The following is a 21,740-nucleotide window of genomic DNA, read 5'->3' on the forward strand; positions in this document are numbered from 1 at the left end:
ATTATTATGAGATTCTAAATCATTATTATGCGTGGGATTAACGCTGATTGGTCAGCTCAGTTGGCAAGAAAAGCACCTTTGACCAATGGGAAACCGTTCGGCACATCCCCTACTTTTTGTCAGGCTTATTTCTCCGACCTGCCTCTCATTGCTGCTGTCCCCGGAGTACGACCGGATTTCTGAAGTGAGTGAAGTGCAAACGGTTATGTAACATGTTTACAAGTCAAGCAATCCAATAAACATAATTTACTGTAAAATTCAGCATCAAATTCCGCTATATGATCCGAAAAGCGTTACGCTGTATTTCAAACGGAAATAATTAGGCTGTATTTTTCTATTGTTTGTCATATTGTCGAGGTTGTCAAATATTAGTTGTGTTCGTTTTTTATGCTTGCCCCAGACCGATTAGCGCATGAAATCGAAGCACCGCGAGAGCGATTCGAAATCACACCGAGCAGTCTGCTCTCGCGGTACTGTGATGTCATACGCCGTTCAATCTGCACAGCTGCAAGAGACCTCCCTTTGGCTCTGCTTGTTCGTTAGACCTGCAAGCGAGGAGCTGCAGACAGACTCGTCTCGTATAAAGGCTTCACATTAGCCTTAATAGTACGAGACGTGTCAGTACCCGCCATGGCGAATTTGTATCTGTCAGGAGGTCGGTGTTTTGTTCGGCAGATCTTCTCCGGCCTACCCAGTATGCTGCAGCGACGGTACAGCCTCGACATTTCAGCGCGGCTTCTCCGGACTGAAGGCTTCATAGACGGGCGCTGGGTGTCAGCTGCATCCACGTTCCCCGTGTTAGATCCAGCCACTGGAGAAGAGGTCGCAAAAGTATCAGACTGCGGTACGAGAGAAGCCCAGGACGCTGTCAGTGCTGCATACAAAGCGTTTCACCTGTGGAAGAACCACACGGCTAAGGTGAGTTTATTATGTCAGGACTGTAGCTCGCAAGATGGCATTTCATGCGATCTGCAGGTGGATAGGCTGACATGGAGGTTATTGCAGATTAATACAGAACTGTACAAAGGTAATCAAATGTACAATGTTGTTTTTAATAAGAGATTTATCTGCTTTGGAAAAAGAACCACACATTCTGATGGTTTCCATTACAAAGCAGTATGAACCATCAGCTGTTTATCATTTAAACCTTACTTATCCAACAAATAACAATAGAAGCCAACACATAACCAGTAGAGGCTATTATAATCAATGCATCCATTATAATTCAATTTCTGTAATGGTTTCTATTGCAGGATTGTTTAGCCTGGTACATATGGTACAAAAAACACTTCTGGGTCATGTGTTGTGCATTATAATAATCATTACATATGTATGATTTTGCAGGAAAGAAGCATTTTGTTGCGAAAATGGTTTGATCTGATCACTCTGCACAAGGAAGATCTTGCCAAGCTGATCACAGCAGAATGTGTATGTACACTGATTCGTTTCATACATAGATCATTTTAAATATTTATTTTAGTTAAATAAGTTGTTTTACGAATAATACAGTTTATAATCACTATAGTGCATTCCTGATTTGATCAACTTTATTAAGGTCAGAAAGTTTTATGCAAGTTCTTTTTTTTAATGTGTATATAGGGGAAGCCTATAAAGGAGTCTCTTGGAGAAATTGCGTACTCTGCCGCCTTTGTTGAGTGGTTTTCTGAGGAGGCAAGACGGGTCTATGGGGACATTGTGGCACCACCAGCCAAGGACCGCAAGATCTTAATACTCAAACAGCCAGTGGGAGTGGCTTCTATCATTACTCCTGTGAGAGCTCAACCTTCATTTCGATGACATCATCAAGCTGCATGACATCATCAAACTGTAGTAACTTCAGATCAAATGAGAAAACTAAGGCTGCAAACTTTTCCCTTCATACAGTGGAATTTCCCCAGTGCCATGATAACCAGGAAGGTGGGTGCTGCCTTAGCGGTGGGCTGCACTGTAGTAGTGAAGCCAGCTGAAGACACGCCTCTTTCTGCACTAGCACTTGCTGAGGTCAGTCTCTCTTTTAATAACAGTCTGTGTAACTATTTTAAATTCGACGTCATAGTTGAAGTGTAATGTTCACACGAATCTGATCATTTCTTTTGAAATTCCAATTTAATTCCAGACAAGGTTGTAATGAAATGAAATGGAAATTTTGTAAGTGGAATTATTATAAATAGAACAAAAATGTTGATGTCTTATAGGTCAATTTTTTACAATTGAGAATTTTACTAAAGCTGATTAATTGAGCTTTCTATTGATGGTTATGGGTTGTTAGGAGGATCTGGCAGAGATACAACCGTTTAAAACCCTGTAATCTGAGGGTGCAAAATAAAATCGTAATATTTAGAAAATTGCCTTTGAAGTTGTTCATCAGAGGCACTAAAGCAGGACATCCACTTACCAAAATAATGTTTTTAAATATTTTGGGTAGAAAATTTACAAGTATTCTTTGTGGAAATGATCTTTACCTAATACCGACTTTTGGCATAAAAGACCCATACAATGTATTTTTGGCTATTACTAAAAATGTTCCCATGCTATATACGTAAGGTTTTGTGATCCAGGGTCGCACACAAATGATACATTATGTATTTTGTATTTTACTTAGCTTTCAGTTCAGGCTGGAATTCCTCCAGGGGTGATTAATGTTGTTCCTTGCTCAAGAGAAAAGACTCCTGCTGTGGGAGAGGTGCTCTGCACTGACCCTCTGGTGGCCAAAATCTCATTCACTGGCTCCACAGCCACTGGCAAGGTAAAAAATACACCTAGCGTAAGAATAAAGATTTTTGCATAAACAGTCCTTTAAGGAAAACATTCGAAATATTTTGCAGATACTTCTTAAACATGCAGCAGGAACTGTCAAAAGGGTGTCCATGGAGCTGGGTGGTCACGCCCCCTTCATTGTGTTTGACAGCGCTGATGTAGACAAAGCTGTGGCAGGGGCCATGGCCTCCAAATTCAGGAACTCAGGCCAGGTGAGTGTTCTTTTAAATCAGTATAACCAAAATTGTTTTGCTGGATTCTGTCTATAACACTGTTGGTGAAGTCTCATAATTCATAGCAAACAATTATTGATGCATGAAGTGTACTCAAGGGGGACTAATAATTTCATCCAGTATATCATAGGGATTATTGTGCACCCAAAAATTCTGTCATCATTTACTCACATTCAATAGAACAAAAAAATTATGAAGTATTTTTTCCTACTAAGGGAGTCAATGGGGGGCGAAATCTGTTTGGTTATAAGCATTCTCCAAATAGTTTTCTCTGTGTTCATCAGAACAGAGAACTTTATTCAGATTTGGAACTCGATGGTGAGTAAATGATGACAGAATTAAAATTTTTGGTTGAACTATCCCTTCGAGTTACAAGGAGATATAGAAGCAATATCTTGTACCTGTCTCTGTCCTAGACCTGTGTCTGTTCCAACCGCTTTCTGGTTCAGAGTGGGATCCATGACTCATTCGTGGAGAAGCTAGGAAAAGCCATGGACCTGGAGCTGAGGGTCGGACACGGTTTGGAGCCCACCACTACGCAGGGACCGCTCATCAATGTCCGTGCAGCAGAGAAGGTGCTTCACAATGATATTAAATACACTCACTGAAAATGCAAACACACTCTTATATTATTGAAAATGTACACACACACACACACACACACACACAGAGTTCAGATGAATGGTGCTTATCAGCATTTGTTTGTTGTAGGTGGAGAGCCAGATTGCAGATGCTGTGTCTCAGGGGGCTGTTATAGTTAGAGGTGGGAAGAGACTGAATGGTTCCTTTATGCAGCCCACCCTACTGTCCAAAGTCACCACTGATATGCTCTGCATGCGAGAGGAGACCTTTGGACCCCTTGTTCCTGTCGTTAAGTGAGTGTTTAATTTATCATATATTTTCATATCGCTGCATAATCTGCATGATTTGACAACTGACTTGGCCTCTAAATCAGAGATTTATATTATTTTGACAAAGTTAAAACTAACCTGTAGTGCATAGAATACTATAACCCAATGGTATATGAGATTTGATTTGGAATTTATCTGTAAAACCCTGGGTGTCTACGTCAAAAAAAAGTAACTGATAATTGTATGTCTGAATAATTATTCTGTGTGGTTGAGCTCTCCTCCAGATGCTGACAGTTTTTTTTTCTTCACCAGGTTCAACACGGAACAGGAGGCACTTGACATCGCCAATGCTTCACAAGTTGGTTTAGCAGGTGTGCATTATGATTTTCTAACGTACACTGTAAATTTAGATTTTTTTATTGGTATGATAGTCTTGACCTTGACCACTGTTCATCATTTATTATAAGAATTTTTAGAACATTTTGTAATGAGTAAATAAGGCAAAAAGAGCTGCGTACTGGACCATACATACATACTGTATGTGAAGCAGCTTTCAGTTTATGGCTTTTAGCTCAATACATGTTCCACACATGTTCTTCTATTTCAACAGGTTATTTTTACTCCAGAGACATCGGTCAGATCTGGCGAGTGGCTGAGGAGATGGAAGTGGGCATGGTCGGGGTCAACGAAGGTATGATCTCCAGCCCAGAAGCACCCTTTGGTGGAGTAAAACAGTCCGGACTGGGCAGAGAGGGTTCCATATACGGTGTGGACGAATACCTGGATATAAAGTACATATGTTTTGGAGGACTTGCTTCTTGAACGCAAGTATTACAGTCCAGTACCAAGTCAATTAGACAGAATATCATTCCATATGGTTCCAATAAGCAGAACCAAAAAATAATTGACCATATAAAGAAATGGTACATGTGCCATCCTTAAGATTTCATACCTTATAGTTCACTGATATAACGTAGGTCGGGAATAAGATTAATTTAGCTTATTCATGGCACTGCTGGACATAAACTGGGACTTATAATTAAGGATGCGCCATAACATTGCTGTGGGGATCTGGAGGGGAAACAAGCAATACAACTTTTAACCGGATAATCATCTAACACTGGTTCAGCTGTTTGTGTCCAGGTCCATGCAGATTAAACCTCTGTTTGTGTATTTGTATAGACAAGTGGTGCTGGAAAACGGAGCCAGGTCTTCTACTAAACATGTTAAAATGACAATACGCACAATAGGCTTTTCTCGTGAAACGTGAAATTATACATTTCTTAACTGTAAAACAGTCCTTGCTTATATTGTTGCAATTATGTGTAACAATACATGTTGGAAAATTGTGTTAAACGATTAGTGAAAATGAGTGCTTGTGTTTCATGAATTAAGCCCGATGTTAAAAAGGTACTTCAAAATAATAAACAATACATGTTTGGCTGATTCCTGTAAATGCATTTCTTAAAATGTTTAACTTGACATGACTGCTCTATTTTTATATTCTAGAAATGTTGGTGACTAAAGTTAAAAAAAAACTCGTTTTGAGATACTGTAGATGTGAGTGTTGAGTCATGTCTAGCAAGGTTTAAACTGTTTTAAGAAACCTAATTCATTGTCAAATGTTGTCCTAAGTGCCAGTGTGAAAAATCTGTCCTTAGTTTTAATGTTTATATATTTTGTTGAAAATTGTAATTCTCTATGAATAAACATATAAAAATAATTGTATTGTGTACTGTTAAGGTTGAGTAAAATACATTATGTCTAAAGAACTTGAATTAACACACACTGAGTGATCTTTTCATCTTGCAGAAAGATGAATACCTGAAGTGCAAAAACAAACCTTTAATTCTGTTACAGACAGTCAACTCACAGATGTTGTCACAAACACACAGCCACTACAAATATCTCTGTATAGGGCCACAATCTTATTTCACCATTTAAAACTTGACAAATTTCTCCTTGTAAAGATAAGAAAACATCTGCTTATCCTAAATTCAAAGTGAATATGCTATTGGCACTTGAAAATCAAAGTCAAAATGCATCCATCAGTAAACAAATGATAATTCATAGGACCAATCGCATTCAATAGTCTGTATGTTTTGTAAAATTTTTGATGTTGTTTCATCAGCACTGTGGAATATTCCACCCTGTCGTTGTTATGTAAGGATCCAAGTCCGCCCTGAAAACAAACATTCACCTGGGACTCAACCTTCGACAGGGCAGAAGCTGAAAGCGTCTCCGTTTCGGACCGCTACATTGGCTCTGCTCCGGGCTTTATCGCTTCTTGTGTGGTTGAAAATGTTTTCCTGTTCGCTGTCCAGCTCTGATTCTGACATCATCAGGCAGGAGTTGTGCTCTGTGCTCTTGTGTTTGATGTCTATAGAGGACACAAAAAATGTGAATGTGATGACCATCATTTAGCAGATGCATTTATCCAAAGTAAAAATAAGCAGCATTGCAAGCGATTTTTTCTGCCTCAAACAAAAGTGGTGAGGGTGAAGCAACTGTCTTCAGTCGGTACAACAATAATGGGATGTTGGTGATAAGTATATCTGGAACTTACTGTACTTTGGCTGGAGCTCCATTCTCTCCTGCTCATCCATGTTGTCTAGTATTGTGTACTTGGTTTTCTTCCTTACTTTTGTGCGTCTACCTCTAAAACAACCAAAACAAACACTGAAATCAGACGAACTGAGCTAATAGTTCTTTTACCTGACTAGAGGAAAAGAAAATGACAAAACACCAATTACCCTACATTTGTAGACATGGAGGCTTTCATTGAGTTATACCATTACAAAATATTTCATTTATCTCATTTGATCCAGACAGCAATATACTTAATAGTAGGGGAACCAGACTTTTAGTAGAGTGTAATAAACTGCTCATATTTGTTAAGACACCATCAATACACCAATAAGACCAAATTCAATACAAACTCTATTATTTCTCAACAAACTGTTCTTCCAAGACCAAGTTACATAAGATGCTAATCCATTTTTAAGCTCAAATCAAACTTTATGAAAAACATCTGAGACCATTTCATGTAATCCATTTAAGTTAAACAATTTGGTAAATTGATTATTTATCACCTTTTACAGCAGCAGATGCAAACCCAGCTGACAGAAAAGAAGAACATGACTGTCACCAAACAAGAGATGGTGACATACGATACGCTCCAATCTGCAAAGACAAGAGTCAGAAGATGAGCTGTCAATCATTTATGAATGCAGAACAATTTTTCATTGACATGGCAGTCCATCAGAAATATCTATTCTGTAGATAATTTAACTTTGTAGAGAGTTAAAAATTAGACTAAATTCGCCTTTATCCAAACTGCATTCACCAACTAAAACAGTACGTTTGTCTCATTCAGATAAACAGAGACTCCGGTACCGCAGTTGCTCTCGCCATCGTCGAGGAAACGGCGAATGGGGTTCTCCATCCAGAGGGTGTCACAGGAACAGCTCTTTGTAATGGGGTCACACTGACCACGTCCAGAACAGAGCAGTAAGCACACTGCATGTATTCAGTAAGAGATTGAAAGAGAGGACGTGTGAGAGAGGATAACTTTTGTAGGGTTTTGGTAGTACATGAACATATTGTAAAATCATGTTAATAAAAAATAACTCACTGACTGTGTCCACTCGCAGGACCTTGAAGAGTAAGAAGTCGGTCTTCTCGTGTAACAGCTGGTTTCTCAGGAGCCGGGCGAGTGTGTGGCCTGGGATTGTTCCATCGGGACCCTGTACTGAGAACCTTAACACTGTGCTAAACACAAAAACCATCTAGATATTCAAGCGCTTCAACTAAACGCTGTGTGCTGCAATAAATGCCTTTTAGGACCACAGGAGCCTCATTTATAAAACACAAATATCCATGGCAACGTTCATATTTTTTAAAACGCTCTTTGACGTGGAAAAGTGCTTAGCTATTTATAAACTTCACATCCGATATAGAGGCGTACACTTGTTTTCTATGCGTACGTTCGTTCTATGAATCGCACGTACAAGCTTTGAGAAATTATCCTAAAATCTAATTGAGGACTGTTTCTAAGCAACATTCTACAAATGAGGCCCCAATTTTCCCAGAAGTTTGATCAATCTAAAAAAACAATATTAGATACAGTAGTGGCCAAAAGTGATTTTTAATGCCTGCTCAGATTAGAATAAACCTAAATCTTTTTTACATTACATTATATTTACATTCGACATTATTTGGCAAAAAGTCAAACTTACAGCGTATCAGGGAATATCAGGTTTTAAATATACAAAAAAACAACATTTAAATTAGTTTTTTGTAAAAACAAAAACTCACAGAAAATAAAGCAAACATTGATTAAACATTTTTCAGTTAATTATAGTTGTTGATCCTCTTTTGTAGTAAGATTTTGTAGACATCCTCCAGGGAAATCACTCGGTTTAGCTTTCCTTACATTTTGACCATTCCTCTTTAAAATTATTTCGAAGCTGCATATAGCTGTGAAGAAACACTAATGTATGTCCTTATCAGAACTAATAATAAAGAGACAAAATAAGTCCCAGGTGTTAGCATGTGTGTTATACCTGATGTCTGACTGACCATGCAGACCCTTCAGCGCAATGTCTGAATCCAGAACATGCAGTAGAGCGGCCAGCTGTCTCACCACTGTGTCCTGCTGCTGCTGACTGACCTGAGCCACACCCACCTGCAGCTCAAGCTCCACCTCCTCCCGCTCACGTGGATCTGCACACAAATATGAACAGCATCAAACACAGACCCCACATTTTTACATACCCTCTACAACTGTATGTACCAACTGATGTGACTAAAATTAAAGATGTATATCATTCAGTTGTTCTTTATATATTCTTATGATGATAAATAATGAATTATAAATATCCTCTTAGCCGCGTACCGGGACGCACTTCTATGGTAGCTGTGGCCGTGCTTGACCGGCCCAGGGCATCAGTGATCCGGAGTTGAAACAGGTATGTTCCCTCCACCAGGTTGGCCAGGTAAAGGAAGGCCTCGTGATCTGAACCATATAAAACATCCTAATCTCAAAAGACAGTGAGAGAGAGAGAGAGAGAGAGAGAGAGAGAGAGAGAGAGAGACCGTCAGGTAAAATACAGAGCCACTGATCAGGATATTGTAAGTGAATCATTTGTCTCACCCCTGCAGCAGGACTCTGTTCATCTCTGACCCAAAGAAAAGACACATTGGCAAGTCCGCTGTTGGACACGGAGCCCCTGAGCACAAGTGAGTTGTTGGGTAAACTCAGGGTGTGGCTGCCGCTAGCATGAGCAACTAGTGGCAGGCTTTTGGCTGTGAATTTAACAAAATACACAATAATAATGGCTTACAAAAATGGTCAACATAATAGGATGACAAAATCCAGGGATATATCTAAAATAAACAGCAAATTTATGCACATAGGATAAATATACTGGATCCCAAAGTTTAAATTAACATGATTTTTGCATTACAAATTATACATATATTAGCATGAGTGGAAAATCTGCATTTAAGTAATAGTTCACCCAAAAATGAAAACCTTCTTGTCATTTCAAACACGTATGACTTTCTTTCCGCATGACACCAAAGAAGATATTTTGAAGAATGTTGTTAAGCGAACAGTGACGTCACCCATTGACTTGCATTGCTTTTCTAGACGTGAATGGGTGCCGATGCTGTTTGGTTACCAACTTTTGTGTTGCGTAAATGATGACCGAATTTTCATTTTTGGGTGAAATTTTCCATTAAGACTGAATTAACAGCAAATATGAAGTAACATGAATTTTCTGCTCACCCTCTTTGATGGTGACGGTCAATACTGCACTGTCTGTTTCTCCCTGCTCATCTTTCACTGTCAGCCTGAACTTGTAATTCCCAGCTCTCAGGCCCATCACTATAGCAACTGGTTTGTTGGCATCCTTCATCTTTGAGCCTGGAGGGCCACTTCACCATTATAAGAGAGCGGCATTGGAACATCAATATGCTTATCAAAAAACTAATTTGACTCAATTGCTTTCAAATAGGTAAAAATGAATAAAGCTAGGCTCAAGGCTAATATCCTGTGACCAGCTTATGAAAAATGCACAGGAACTTAAATAGAAAATGTATATTTAAATGGGACTATTTGTATAAGAGTCAATAACTGACCCCATTAGTTTCCTTGTGAGTGTAGTTGTACAGATACCTGATGTACAGATGGTGTACAGATACCTGAGCATGTCCCATTGGTAGCTGCTGATAGCTTGATCATCTGTGCTGCCAGTGCCATTCAATGTGATGGTGGTGACGGGGAGAATGAACTGCATGTCTGGTCCTGGAATAGACACTGGTCCCCTATTTGCTACCCCACAACAGATATATGTTATACACCCAATGAAGTTTATCTTCAAACACATGCTGAACAAATGTGCGATCTTTCACGCAAAAATAAATATTATGTCATCATTTGCTCAACCTCTTGTCATTTCAAACCTGTATGACTTTCTTTCTTCTGCAGAACACAAAAGAAGATATTTTGAAATATGTTGTTAACTGGCCCCAATCCACTTGGATTGGTTTTGTGTCCATACAATAGTAGTGAATGGGGGCCAGCTCTGTTGGGTCACCAACTTTGTTCAAAATGTCTTCTTTGTGTTTAAAATTTTTAACTTTTAGAATATAATGTGTGTTACCTGGCAGCACCGTGACTGAGATGGTGTCTGAGTCTTGTTGACCTCTGGTGTCAGTAACTGTGAGCTGAAATGTGTACCGACCCTCCTGGAGGTCAGAGAGCTGCAGGTAGGGAGATCTCACACCCTGAAATCATAAAGCTATCATCACCATCAACGGATCACCATAAACATCAACTACACTCACAAACACATACAACTGATCAAAAAGCTTAAGAGTCCTATGGAAGTTGAACACATTTGCCCTTAAGTTTGGGTAAATCTAGCTACCTGCATGGTAAACTCTCGGGCCAAACTGCTGGGATGGAGAGTCCATAAGAAGCTGATGATGCCATTGTCATCTGTGCTTTGGTTGCCCCACAGGGTGAGATGGTTGAGAGGTAAAGTGACGACCTGGTCATGGTCTACTCTGGCCTGAGGAGGGTCATCTTTTGGACTTTTGACCCTTAGGGTGGCAGTGGTGGAGTCAGTAAGCCCTTTTGAATCAGAAACTGTCAACCTAATGTAGGCCAAGCAAAAATCAGGATAGAAGAGTTTAAGTTAATGAGGTCAAGGGAAATTAAAAAAGCCCCAGAGGAACCGCCCACCAGAGGCAGACGACAGCTTCTGAGACGACAAAATGTAGAAGGTGAAGTAGAGAAATTAACCACATGATCTGACATCAATTAGTCTTTAGATACTAATCACCATTCCATAAAGTGTAATGTTTCATACATACAGAAATGTAAAAAGACAGTGAACACCCAAAGGTAAAACATCATAATCAGACCTGTATGACTTTCTTTTTTCTGCAGAACACAAAAGATGACAATTTGAAGAATGTTGGAAACCAAACAACACTGGCCACTCTTGACTTCCATTGTACGCACATAAAACAACTAAAACATTTCTCAAAATATCTACTTTTGTGTTCCACAGACTCACACGATGACAGAATATGTATATTTGGGTGAACTATCACTTTAAAGACAAGATGTAAGCTCTCACCTAAAGGTGTATTCTCCTGGTGAAAGGTTGTGTAGCTTGAGTACAGGTGTGTCAACATGGCCCTCAGGTTTCCATTCAGGGCCATTCACCTTCTCCCACAGGTAACTGACTATCCCAGCATCATCCAAGCTTTCTAGAAAGCATCAGGTATATTAGCTTGCAAAATAGTACATTTCAATACTAAATTTGTATATTAGGTATAATATACAGTATTCCTTTGCTTTGCCACTGAAGTATGTTTGACAAATACTTGCTAAATTGAACTTGTTTGTAGTAAAACCAATAAAAGATTTTCAAAACAAGACATTGGGATAGAAAAATCGAATTTGTTTTACCTCGTAATTTAGCAGTTAATATGGAAAAAGTATTTGAGAAAATGCTGAAAAGACTAAATATGTTTGTAATATAACAAAAATTAATCTTTGTCAAATAAGTTTTATGTTTGAAATATTTTATTTAAAGTAAGGTTAACAAGCAAAGAGAGAGAGAAATGGTGAGAAGCTGCTACAAACGGCTGGCATTGATGATGAAAACAGCGCCAGGCTGGAGAGACACATCCTGGCTTTCGGGCATTGCGATGGCTTTAGGAGGCATGTTTACATTCACTGCTGTAGAGAAAAGTCAATTTATTCATATACTGTATAAGCCACATGGGCACTTGGTAAATAATGTCAAAACACCAAATATAGTTACGGGAAAAAATGATATAACAATAGTTAAAATACTACAATAATATATATACATGTATTTAGAATTATTTTTCATGTGTCTTGCTCTCAGTCTTTGGTAAGAATTTGAGTTTGGTTAAAACACACCTGCAGTGTCTTCTGGATTGTCTGACGCCGTAAACTCAACAGTATTTTGAGGCAGCGTCACTTCAATGGGGTCTCCATTAGACACAGTCAGAGTTCTCACTAAATAATGAGAATAAATCAGTGGAATGAGTGAAAAGAACCTTTTCATTTGCATTTCACCAATCATCACGTTGAACATTTTTCAGTGCTTTTCAAAGCTAAAGTTGGCCCAAAAAATTACAATTCTATCATGATTTACTCACCTTCTGGTCATTTCAAACCTGTATGACTTTGTTCCGCAGGTCACAAAAGAAGATATTTTTAATAATGTTAGTAACCGGCACCCATTCACTCGAGTTTGGTTTTGTGTCCATATAATAGAAGTGAATAGGGGCCAGTGCTGGTCGGTTACCAACTTTCTTCAAAATATCTTCTTTTGTGTTCTGCAGCAAAAAGTAAGTCATAAAGGTTTGAAATGACAAAAAGGTGAGTTATGATGGCAGAATGTTCATTTTTGGGTGAACTATCACTTTAATAATTCTCACTGGCAAAAACACAAGAAAAAACTAATGTCATTTTATCATTCTTAACAAAAGTAAATATTACATGTTTTTAAGGATGACAAAAGTGTGATTTGTCATTATAATTGTGCATAAGGTTTAGCTGTACCTGGCTCTTCTGTGATCACCTGTGATGTGGGTTCAGTGCTGGTCTGAGTTGTAAAGAAAGTTCCAAGTCTCCTTAACTTCAGGGGCTCTGTGCTGAGATCTTGCAGCATGCTGGGCTCAGTAACAGATGAAATGTTCTTGGGGTCTTCTTCAGCCTTTAATAAAAACAATATCATTGCTTTCACACTATCACTCAGTCTGTGCACAAAAAGATGATGATGTGTTCTATATACAGAGATTTCCCACGGCAGATTGTGTGGCCAGAGTGCAAAAACATTTACAAAGATTTTTAACCAACACTGACCTTCACACTGAGCACGGTTGTAGATAAGTGTGAACCAGTAGGTTCTGCTTCAGTTACAGACAATTTACTTTCATTTCTCAATTCAGGTAAGTGACTCAGGGTCAAGGTGCTGCTTTCAAGAGAGTCCTGCAATGCTGTCTGTCCTCCCTCAACTCTCTCTATCTCTGTTTTGTTGAATTCTTCTTTTCTTTGGACAAGTGGCCATTCATATACTCCTGGGCGTTCTTCCTGTTCTAGTGCTGCACCCTCCCGATCTTCAACTCTCTTGTCTTCTAAACTTCGAAAACTCTCAGCATACACAGCATGGGTGGTGTCCAAATCCTGAATTCCATCCAGCAAGGCAAGATCCTTTATGGGGTCTTCAGAGCCCCTGTGCCTGGGCAGAGGTTGCCAGTGGTTAGGAAAAGAATCTCCTCTTACTAAGGACTGCAGAACCAAAGTATGCGCAGGCCCACGTTGCAGGAAGGCCAGGAAAGAGTCAGTGCTGGGTCTCTGCTTCGGCTGACAGTTTTCTTTGCGCTGACAACTTAGCACATAGCAGCGGCGCTCAAAAAACCAGGCCAGGTCACAACCCGGGAGATCACAGCAGGCTCCTGCGCACTGGGCCAAAGATGACACCTCCGGGACGTGCAAAATACTGCTGCTCCTCAGCTCTGGTGACACCACACTCTCCGAATAGGTAGCCGCCTGCCAGCACTGTCCTGATGCTGTCAACAACAACCCCAGTTATGTATTTTGCATTTGTTAATATAGATCTAGCACAAAAGAAGACCATGGTATGGCTCATTAATATACGCTGAAATGGAGACGCGTGTGATGCTCAAGATTCCATAAGAAAAACTTCAACCCAAACTTTGATTAACTTATTGTAAACACTTAACGCACTCTTTGCTTCGATATTCCCTTTGGGTCAGTTTAGATAAGAGTGTGCTAAATAAAGCACTTATCAGACAGACTGTTACTATAATATCGCAACATCTGGGATTGCAAAATACACATCAGTTAGTCCATTACTGCTTTATTTCACTGCTTCTTTGACAGATATGACCACGAACAGCAGTGTAGACTTGCAAAGTACTCACCTCTGATCCAAAACAGTGATACAAGTGAGAGAATCGGTGAGAAGTTCATGTCGCCTTTTCACAGGGCTGGTTTCTGAGAATCATTACCTCTTCAGACACCTCTTCAGGAGAAAAACAGAGTAAGCAAACAGGACCTAGGTTTGAGCACATGGTTAACAAAGAAAAATCTGGCAGCATACAAAATTATAAGAATTTAGTGAGGGAGTCTGATGGTGCCCTGGCAACCGCCCCTGAGCGATTTGATACCTCTTGAAATGCGGTTATGTGATAAACTTCTTTTATGGGTACCTTATAATGACAAAGCTCATTCAAATTAGTAAACATAAAGAAAGTTAGTAGCACAACAACATTATTATTCACCCGTATGTAAAGTTCTGTAAGTAAAAAAAAGCATCCACTAACCATTAACTGACTTTATTGCATTAACTAGTCCACATCATTTAGAATCACTTATCTTCGGCAAAATAAACCGAAAAAGCATTAAAACACTATCTAAGGATAAGTGTGTATTGTCAGGTGTAGCTGCGTACCAGTGGGATGGGATGCGCTTATTTACGCATTTGTTTCCACATCGTCCAGCTTCGGTTCTGCACATCCATCACGAACTCGCGCTGGATAAATATCGATGATAAACACTATTGATGTAGTGATTACATTAAGGTTTGGTTTTGCCGGCGTGATATTGCGATCTAAAGCCGATGTCGCCGAAGTGATGTTGTGATGCGGGTATGCGGGAGGGGGTCGGGAGACGAGCAGGGCGGAGAGAGACACGTGATCAGCGATGCATGTGATGTTGCGCATCAGATACCGCAAACTTATTCATATAATGGTCATAATAACATTATTATTTAGAGTTATATAATATTCTACAAGAAACATCGCTACCGCGGAATGAAAATGATGCCCCTTTTTGTATTTAACCTTTCGGCGGACGATTGTCCAAGCGCGCATCTTGAATAACAAGGTATCCATTTGAATCAGTATGTGTTTATTGTGAAAAAAAGATTCAATTTCATGAATAATGTTAAAGGTTTTAGATACATAAAAATGAAAACCGATTGTTCTTATAACTTTTGTCATATCGAGCCAACAACATGTACCATTGTTGTTAAAATAATGAGTAAATATAACAAAATGGCATATGTTTCTAAATACATTTTTATAAATCAAAAAGGCTTTTTATAATTCGGGTGCCTCTCTGATTGTTTGATCTTGCGAGACTTGGTTGACCTTACAAACAGTAGTGGGCGTGGTTTACTGTTGGTTTAATTTATTTTCGTATTTAATTTTCAATAAGTCTGTTTTAACTCCTCACTGCATATTTCTCATTCTAAACGGTAAAGCAAATAGACAGTTTTGTCATGTTATTAAGACGTTTTATTATTTTATTGGCTGTCTTGGATTTTCATAGCAAATGATCACGTGACATGAGCCATGTCGGAAATCGAAAGCTTACTATACAGCTGTTTTAAGAAGATTAAAATGGTCTCTCTTGAAGAAATAATGCTCTCTTAGACAAGAAAAGTTGTCGGTAAGTATCCAATTAATCGGATCGTCGATTCTATAGAAAATGTTAGATAGAATGTGCCCAGTTGTTACCAAGATCTTTACATTAAAAGGTTATTCATTGGATATCAAATGAATGGATTTTATAGATAAATAAAAGAAAATGATCGCATATACAGTATAAAGCAGTACTGCAGTTTACCAGAGGTTAATTGAACTTTTTTACAAGTTACATATGGCAGTAAAGGTACATTTAATGAATTAACATAAATATATGGTCACATACATCCTAAGCTAGTTTACGTGAGGTTTTTGATCTAATGTTAAATATTATTGACATTAGGGCAGATACTTTTTACAGTCTTGCCACGTTTACATACAGTACCACATGATATGACACACAAAAGTCGCTTAGTAATATAACTATGCTTTGCATAACCATATCTTTTGTCTACACGTCCACGTCATAATAATCACTGTTGTGCAGGACCAAAACCAGTTCAGAAGACAGAAATCGAATGAGAATACAAAGGAAAGACAGCAGGGAGAACAAATTCAAAACTGGTCCTAAAATATCGTCCTAATTGATGATGGATGATAAATCAAACAAAGGTTTACCAAGGTAAGAATCCCAGAATTTTTACATAAAATAAAATACATTTTAGTATTTGTTTTATTTAGTATCAGCAAACAAATAGTAATTTAGATGTATTTATAATGAAGAGTTTATAATAGAATATTCTGTAACAATTATCTGTTTCCACTGTCATGTTGACTTAGATCTGTCTTAACAGTGCATTTTTTATAATTGTGGGCTACATGTAGAATATATGCTTCTGTTGACATCATTTTGACAGTCATACCTGCTCAGGAGAGCCACCTGTTGGCACTAAAGGAAATTCTTCAAGTCCTGTGGGCGTCGAAGTTAATGGAAATACTGGAAAGAAGAAAAAGTATAAACGTAGACAAAAAGCTGCATGTCAAAAGAAAACAGATTCAGTGTGTTCCAGTATCACAGTTGAAGATCAGTCATCAACTGTACAACAGGGGTCTAAGCAGACCAGAAAAAGGTCTGGAAGGTCAAAGCTAGAAAAAAGCACACAGCAAAGATCAGATAGATTTACCCGCGACCAGTCGACCCAAACTGAGTCTCCCCAATCCCAGTCTGTCCAAACACAGATTGAAACTCCCTCGGGTCAGGGGATACATTCACCAGCAATAGAATCGAAGTCCACCCAAACACTTCAGACCAGTTTTTCCTTACACCAGGCATACTGGGGAAAATCTCCAACCGATGACGGATCTGCTGATGAACAGGCACTTCAGTCTAATTCCACTAGCAACCAGCTGACTGTGATCTCCTGGAACATAGATGGTCTGGATCTGGAAAATGTTTATTCCAGAAGTAAAGGCCTGCTGTCACATTTAGGAAAGTGAGTGTTCCTTTTCCTACCATTGTGGTAGGAGAGTAGAGTAAGTTGTATAAATGTGTGTTTTTTAGGTTACTTATTGTCTCTTTGTTGGCAATTTATGAAACAACAAAAACCCTTCAGAAGACTTTGTGAATGAATTACTGAATTGTCATTTGTAATGCAGGTACCGTGCAGATGTGGTACTGTTGCAGGAGCTGATTCCTCCTTATTTTAATCTTTTACAGAGCATCATGAAAGATTACGAGTTTGTGCAAGGTAGGCATTTATAAAGTTTCATATGAATTCAAACAGTCAAATATAACTTTATGAATATCTGATGATATATTTTAGGCAATCAGGAGAGCTATTTCACTGGGATTTTGCTTAGAAAAGGCAGAGTGCAATTTCTTCAGAGCAACATTGTAAAGTATCCCACCACAGAGATGGGCAGAAATCTTCTAATAGCAAATGTAAGTCAGTTTTTGTTAGCTCCTTAAAGTGAGGTTCACCCAAAAATAATAACCGTGTCATCATTTACTCACCCTCGAGTTGTTCCAAGTCTGTATTCATTTCCTTGTTCTGAAGAACACAGAGAAAAATATTTGGAAGAATGCTTGTAACCATTGACAACCACAGTAGGGACATTTTTGAGTGAAACGTTTCTTTAAATCTGAATTGAATGTTGACTGATTGGGAATATGCCATTATTTGCATGTTTCAAATCATTTGAATTGTAAAACACAGAAGGGTGTGTTTATGTCAGAACAGCCAGGTTTCAATTTTTCTCTTATTCCTGCTTTCTTGTTTAGGTGAGCTTTCTAGGTCATCCATTGTGCATTATGACATCTCACCTGGAAAGCTGCAAGGCTAACTCGCAGGAACGCTTGAACCAGCTACGCAGAGTCTGGAAATGGACGAAAGAGGCACCGCGGGACCATACGGTTATATTTGGAGGAGATACCAACCTAAGGGATTGGGAGGTTGTGTGTGATGTTTTCAAACCCTAATATTCTTGAAAATCAGAGCCTTCTTATGACCTTCATCAAAATCTGGTTTGTAAGTTTGTCTGTTTGTTCTGACAGGTGAAAAAGCTTGGGGGGCTTCCAAATGGTATCTTCGATGTGTGGGAGATGTTGGGGGAACCAGAAGAGAGCAGATATACCTGGGACACGTCCATCAATGATAACAAAGAAATACCTAATTCTATACGCCTACGATTTGACCGACTTTTCTTCAGGCCTGCAGCGGAAGGTGCTCAGGTTCAGCCTGAAACCATGACTCTGATTGGTCTGGAGAAGCTGAAGTGTGATTACTTCATTAGCGATCACTGGGGCATCCTTTGCACATTTGTATATGGGTCAGCAGAGGAACAGTCTGTCACGCAATGATTTTAGTTTTCATGGCCGGGATAATGGAATGGCTCGGTATCATAAGAACATTACACCTTTTAAACAAACTTTGGCTGATAAACTTGATAAGCATTTGAATGCTACAATACATTTGTCCACTAGAGGGAACCCAAAGAACAGCCTGTTATTCCCCTTCAAGCTTCGACCTTTAGGGAACTTTAACCATGTACGTTACTTGTATTTATTTTATTAATGTTCATGCTGGTCAAGACTTGTCTTTTCATCAGTACTATATAGACACAGGTTTAGCATTACTGGCCCTATTTTTAGATCCTTGTATTTCAAAATCATCGATATAAACCATTTAAACTGCATATGTTTATTCACATAAATGTGTATGGGTGACACTGAGGAATCAGGTCTAAATTAATGGACAGGAAATCATTCTTTGGTGAGAAACAGGCAAATATAGCCCTGTTTTATTTGCAGAAATGATTTACAGCATATTCTCTTCCCTACTTTGCTAAACAGAATTGAAATGTGCTGGTGTAGTTAGATGCAAATTTTGAAAGGTGCCAGTCTGACAACAAAAATGATTCTTTGTCATTGGCAAGGTTTCAGGAATTAGATTAACAATGAGCCGTCTACCAGTGCAGTCAGCATCAGGAGGGCCCACTAGCCGTTTTCTTCTCTCTTGAAGAATTTACTGCGTGCAGAATGTGCCATGAATCTACTACACTACTTTCTTTGTTTATATTGCCAGACATGTGTTATTGTTATTATCTAGAGAGTCTAACCAAATTCTGCAAGCATTACGCATCAATCAACACATTGCAGTCATTACATCAGTAAACAGCATGATACAACATTGACAAAACTGCCACTTCCCAATTGTTTCTCAAAGCTGTATGTCTATGCGGTTAATCAAATGTCTAACAGGGAATGGATCAACCTGTCATGCTCGATTTGCTTAATTACAATACATCTTGGAATGAGAGCAATTGATATATCTCCATATCTCTTAATTGCCATATCTGTCACGTTTTTAATAAAGTATTGACTATTTTATCTAGCATTTTTAAAATAAAACACTATGAAGGTTGTGATTGATCATTAATAACCATAGGTAGTAAATATAGACACATTCTATTTAGATTGGTTTACGATGCGTTTAGGTTTGGCCATTCCAAATTTCCATACAAGATGGCTGTCTGAACATCTGATTTCACAACAAAGAGTGACTCTAAAATTTGACCTCAGCTCTTTGGTTATGGACATTGGGCTTTGCTCTATTTCTTACACACTTGCTTGGTTTTGCACATGCAAGTGGTTCTGAAAAGCAGTGTGTAGTTTCAAAGAGGGAAGTGACAGAAACAATTGAGAACCACTGGCACAACCAATTGTCCGTCACTTGCAGTGTCCAAACTTTATGCCGGGCTCATTTGAATAAAAACAGACCCCTCAGCAGTTTTGTCAATGACATCAGGGGTCACAGGGAAACATTGCAAACCAGGTTAAAATAGGCAAATATACAGTATAACACATTATACAACGTAAGACAACATTACAGTAAGATGACATATTTTGTATGTGACTTCTTAGGATTCCTGGTATGAGAAAATATGGAGAAATGTAAGGTTGAATGAAGGTCAACCTACACAACACAATACCAAACTTGACCAGACCCTTTCTTAAAGTGACAGAGTTGATCTTTCCATTAACACAGACAGAAAGATAATAGATGGGTTATGCCATGGAGCTACTATGGAGAACACGCCGTTAGCAGGTATCCCGAGTTATAAATAAATCAAACACATTAACCCCGTGCAACGACAACAATACTTGTGATGTGACCAACAGGCAAATTCTGGTGGCTGATAAAACGCTGATAAGCAGCCATTTTCAAACACAATCTCTTTCTTGCCTCTTAGTGGGACATTGTCATGAAGACAACCCCACCATGTATCAATAGTCAGGTAACAGGCTGGTGATTAAGGAGACACTTGATGAAGGGTGGCAGCTCAATTATATGATGTGCTCGATGCAATAAACACATACGTTTCTCCTTCACCCGACAGCTCAACCGGAAACCTGATTTATCAGTTTGGACTGCTTCATTTAATTGTCCTGTCTATTTGTCCACCTTGATCTTTTGTAATTATGTCCCAAAGGGCTTTCCTGTCTTTAGTTCTTGATTAGCTACATGTCATTTGACCAATTCACCCTTGTTGACGAATCAGAGATCTAATGTTCCAAAAGGATGATAGTGCACACACACAATAAACGGCTGGTGGCACTTTTTCCTATTTTTGGAAAGCAGTCCACTGTGCACTGTGGCACTCTTGTTCTTTCTCTAGGATTTGGTATGCCGTGAACACCATGTTGAGGGTTCTGATATGGCGGTGACCTGTGGAGAAATCCTGGTGACTGGACTAACACACGTTCTCCAGCTGGTAGATAATGTCACTTAAATATTTACCTGCTGCCTTTGCTTTGGTGCTCAAGTTACAATTCAAATGATAGTTCACCCAAAAATGAACTATCTTCTGCAATCTTTTACCCACCGTTTCATAATATGAAACCTGTTTGACTTTATTTCTTGTGCACAAAAGAAGATATTTTGAAGAATGTTGTTAACTGGCACCCATTGTTTCGTGTCTGTACAATAGAAGTGAATGGCTACCGCCATCGTTCTTCAAAATATCTTCTTTTGTGTTCTGCAGAACAAAGAAAGTGATACCGTTTTGAAATGACAAGAAGAAAAGTAATTGGTGACAGAACTGTATTTTTGGGTGAACTATCCCTTTAACTGAGTGTTTAAATCAGGCGCCCATTTTTAACAAAATGTCCAAAGTACTGAACTGAGTCTTTTATTATTTTGTGGTCATGAAACAATGGATTTAATTGTTAAAGACTTATTGCTTTTAATCTCACATTTGCATTCATTATTCTATGAAGCAGATTTTGATTACCCAAAATACAAAACTCTCAGAATTATTGCTTACTAATTACGATCCACCAGAGAGGAAGATTTATTATGGCCCATCTTTTTGTCATCAGCCAAACACTGCACATAAAAATCAAATCATCCAACTCAACTATTTTACAAAGAAGTACTTTGTAAAAAAAAAC

The 21,740-nt window shown here is 38.7% G+C and overlaps 3 protein-coding genes across 4 annotated transcripts; 2 read left to right on the forward strand and 1 right to left on the reverse strand.

The window, feature by feature from the left end:
* Positions 1-15: 15 nt before the first annotated feature.
* aldh5a1 (aldehyde dehydrogenase 5 family, member A1 (succinate-semialdehyde dehydrogenase)) lies at positions 16-5,621 on the forward strand. Of its 2 annotated transcripts, none has more exons than XM_079469505.1 (11): positions 16-184; positions 676-918; positions 1,345-1,428; positions 1,600-1,770; positions 1,885-2,001; positions 2,603-2,746; positions 2,826-2,969; positions 3,407-3,565; positions 3,702-3,865; positions 4,154-4,212; positions 4,452-5,621. In XM_079469505.1, exons 1-11 carry the CDS (start codon positions 86-88, stop codon positions 4,661-4,663), a joined length of 1,596 nt encoding a protein of 531 aa, XP_079325631.1. In that variant the 5' UTR covers positions 16-85; the 3' UTR covers positions 4,664-5,621. The 2 variants fall into 2 exon arrangements, with proteins under 2 accessions (XP_079325631.1, XP_079325632.1); XM_079469506.1 differs by having other exon boundaries at positions 112-184; positions 401-918.
* A 46-nt stretch (positions 5,622-5,667) lies between these two features.
* On the reverse strand, positions 5,668-14,555 carry kiaa0319 (KIAA0319). The gene is made up of 18 exons (XM_079470582.1): positions 14,342-14,555; positions 13,260-13,966; positions 12,957-13,110; positions 12,309-12,407; positions 12,006-12,101; positions 11,494-11,626; positions 10,777-11,005; positions 10,510-10,633; positions 10,049-10,178; positions 9,633-9,781; positions 8,997-9,148; positions 8,739-8,877; positions 8,407-8,566; positions 7,476-7,612; positions 7,238-7,360; positions 6,934-7,024; positions 6,408-6,499; positions 5,668-6,221 (listed from the first exon to the last, which is right to left on the reverse strand). The coding sequence occupies exons 1-18, from the start codon at positions 14,388-14,390 to the stop codon at positions 6,049-6,051; spliced, it is 2,937 nt and encodes a 978-aa protein (XP_079326708.1). The 5' UTR covers positions 14,391-14,555; the 3' UTR covers positions 5,668-6,048.
* A 1,197-nt stretch (positions 14,556-15,752) lies between these two features.
* Positions 15,753-19,710, forward strand: tdp2a (tyrosyl-DNA phosphodiesterase 2a). Its single transcript, XM_079470583.1, has 7 exons — positions 15,753-15,872; positions 16,335-16,469; positions 16,705-17,280; positions 17,444-17,535; positions 17,611-17,729; positions 18,069-18,239; positions 18,342-19,710. The coding sequence occupies exons 2-7, from the start codon at positions 16,435-16,437 to the stop codon at positions 18,645-18,647; spliced, it is 1,299 nt and encodes a 432-aa protein (XP_079326709.1). The 5' UTR covers positions 15,753-15,872; positions 16,335-16,434; the 3' UTR covers positions 18,648-19,710.
* Positions 19,711-21,740: the final 2,030 nt, after the last annotated feature.

Source organism: Barbatula barbatula (assembly GCF_947034865.1).
Source record: "Barbatula barbatula genome assembly, chromosome: 12".
NCBI classification, from domain to species: Eukaryota; Metazoa; Chordata; class Actinopteri; order Cypriniformes; family Nemacheilidae; genus Barbatula; species Barbatula barbatula.

Bases quoted from the DNA above. Each gene is read 5' to 3' on its own strand.
- aldh5a1 (XM_079469505.1), top strand. From the start codon at position 86: ATGGGAAACCGTTCGGCACATCCCCTACTTTTTGTCAGGCTTATTTCT. The intron at 2,002-2,602 runs GTCAGTCTCTCT...TATTTTACTTAG, and splicing joins CTGCACTAGCACTTGCTGAG to CTTTCAGTTCAGGCTGGAAT. The intron at 2,970-3,406 runs GTGAGTGTTCTT...TCTCTGTCCTAG, and splicing joins AATTCAGGAACTCAGGCCAG to ACCTGTGTCTGTTCCAACCG.
- kiaa0319 (XM_079470582.1), bottom strand. From the start codon at position 14,390: ATGAACTTCTCACCGATTCTCTCACTTGTATCACTGTTTTGGATCAGA. The intron at 9,782-10,048 runs GTATCTGTACAC...ATAATGGTGAAG, and splicing joins TACCAATGGGACATGCTCAG to TGGCCCTCCAGGCTCAAAGA. The intron at 7,025-7,237 runs GTACCGGAGTCT...TTGTCTTTGCAG, and splicing joins CGATGGCGAGAGCAACTGCG to ATTGGAGCGTATCGTATGTC.
- tdp2a (XM_079470583.1), top strand. From the start codon at position 16,435: ATGATGGATGATAAATCAAACAAAGGTTTACCAAG. The intron at 17,281-17,443 runs GTGAGTGTTCCT...TTTGTAATGCAG, and splicing joins CTGCTGTCACATTTAGGAAA to GTACCGTGCAGATGTGGTAC. The intron at 17,730-18,068 runs GTAAGTCAGTTT...TTTCTTGTTTAG, and splicing joins GAAATCTTCTAATAGCAAAT to GTGAGCTTTCTAGGTCATCC.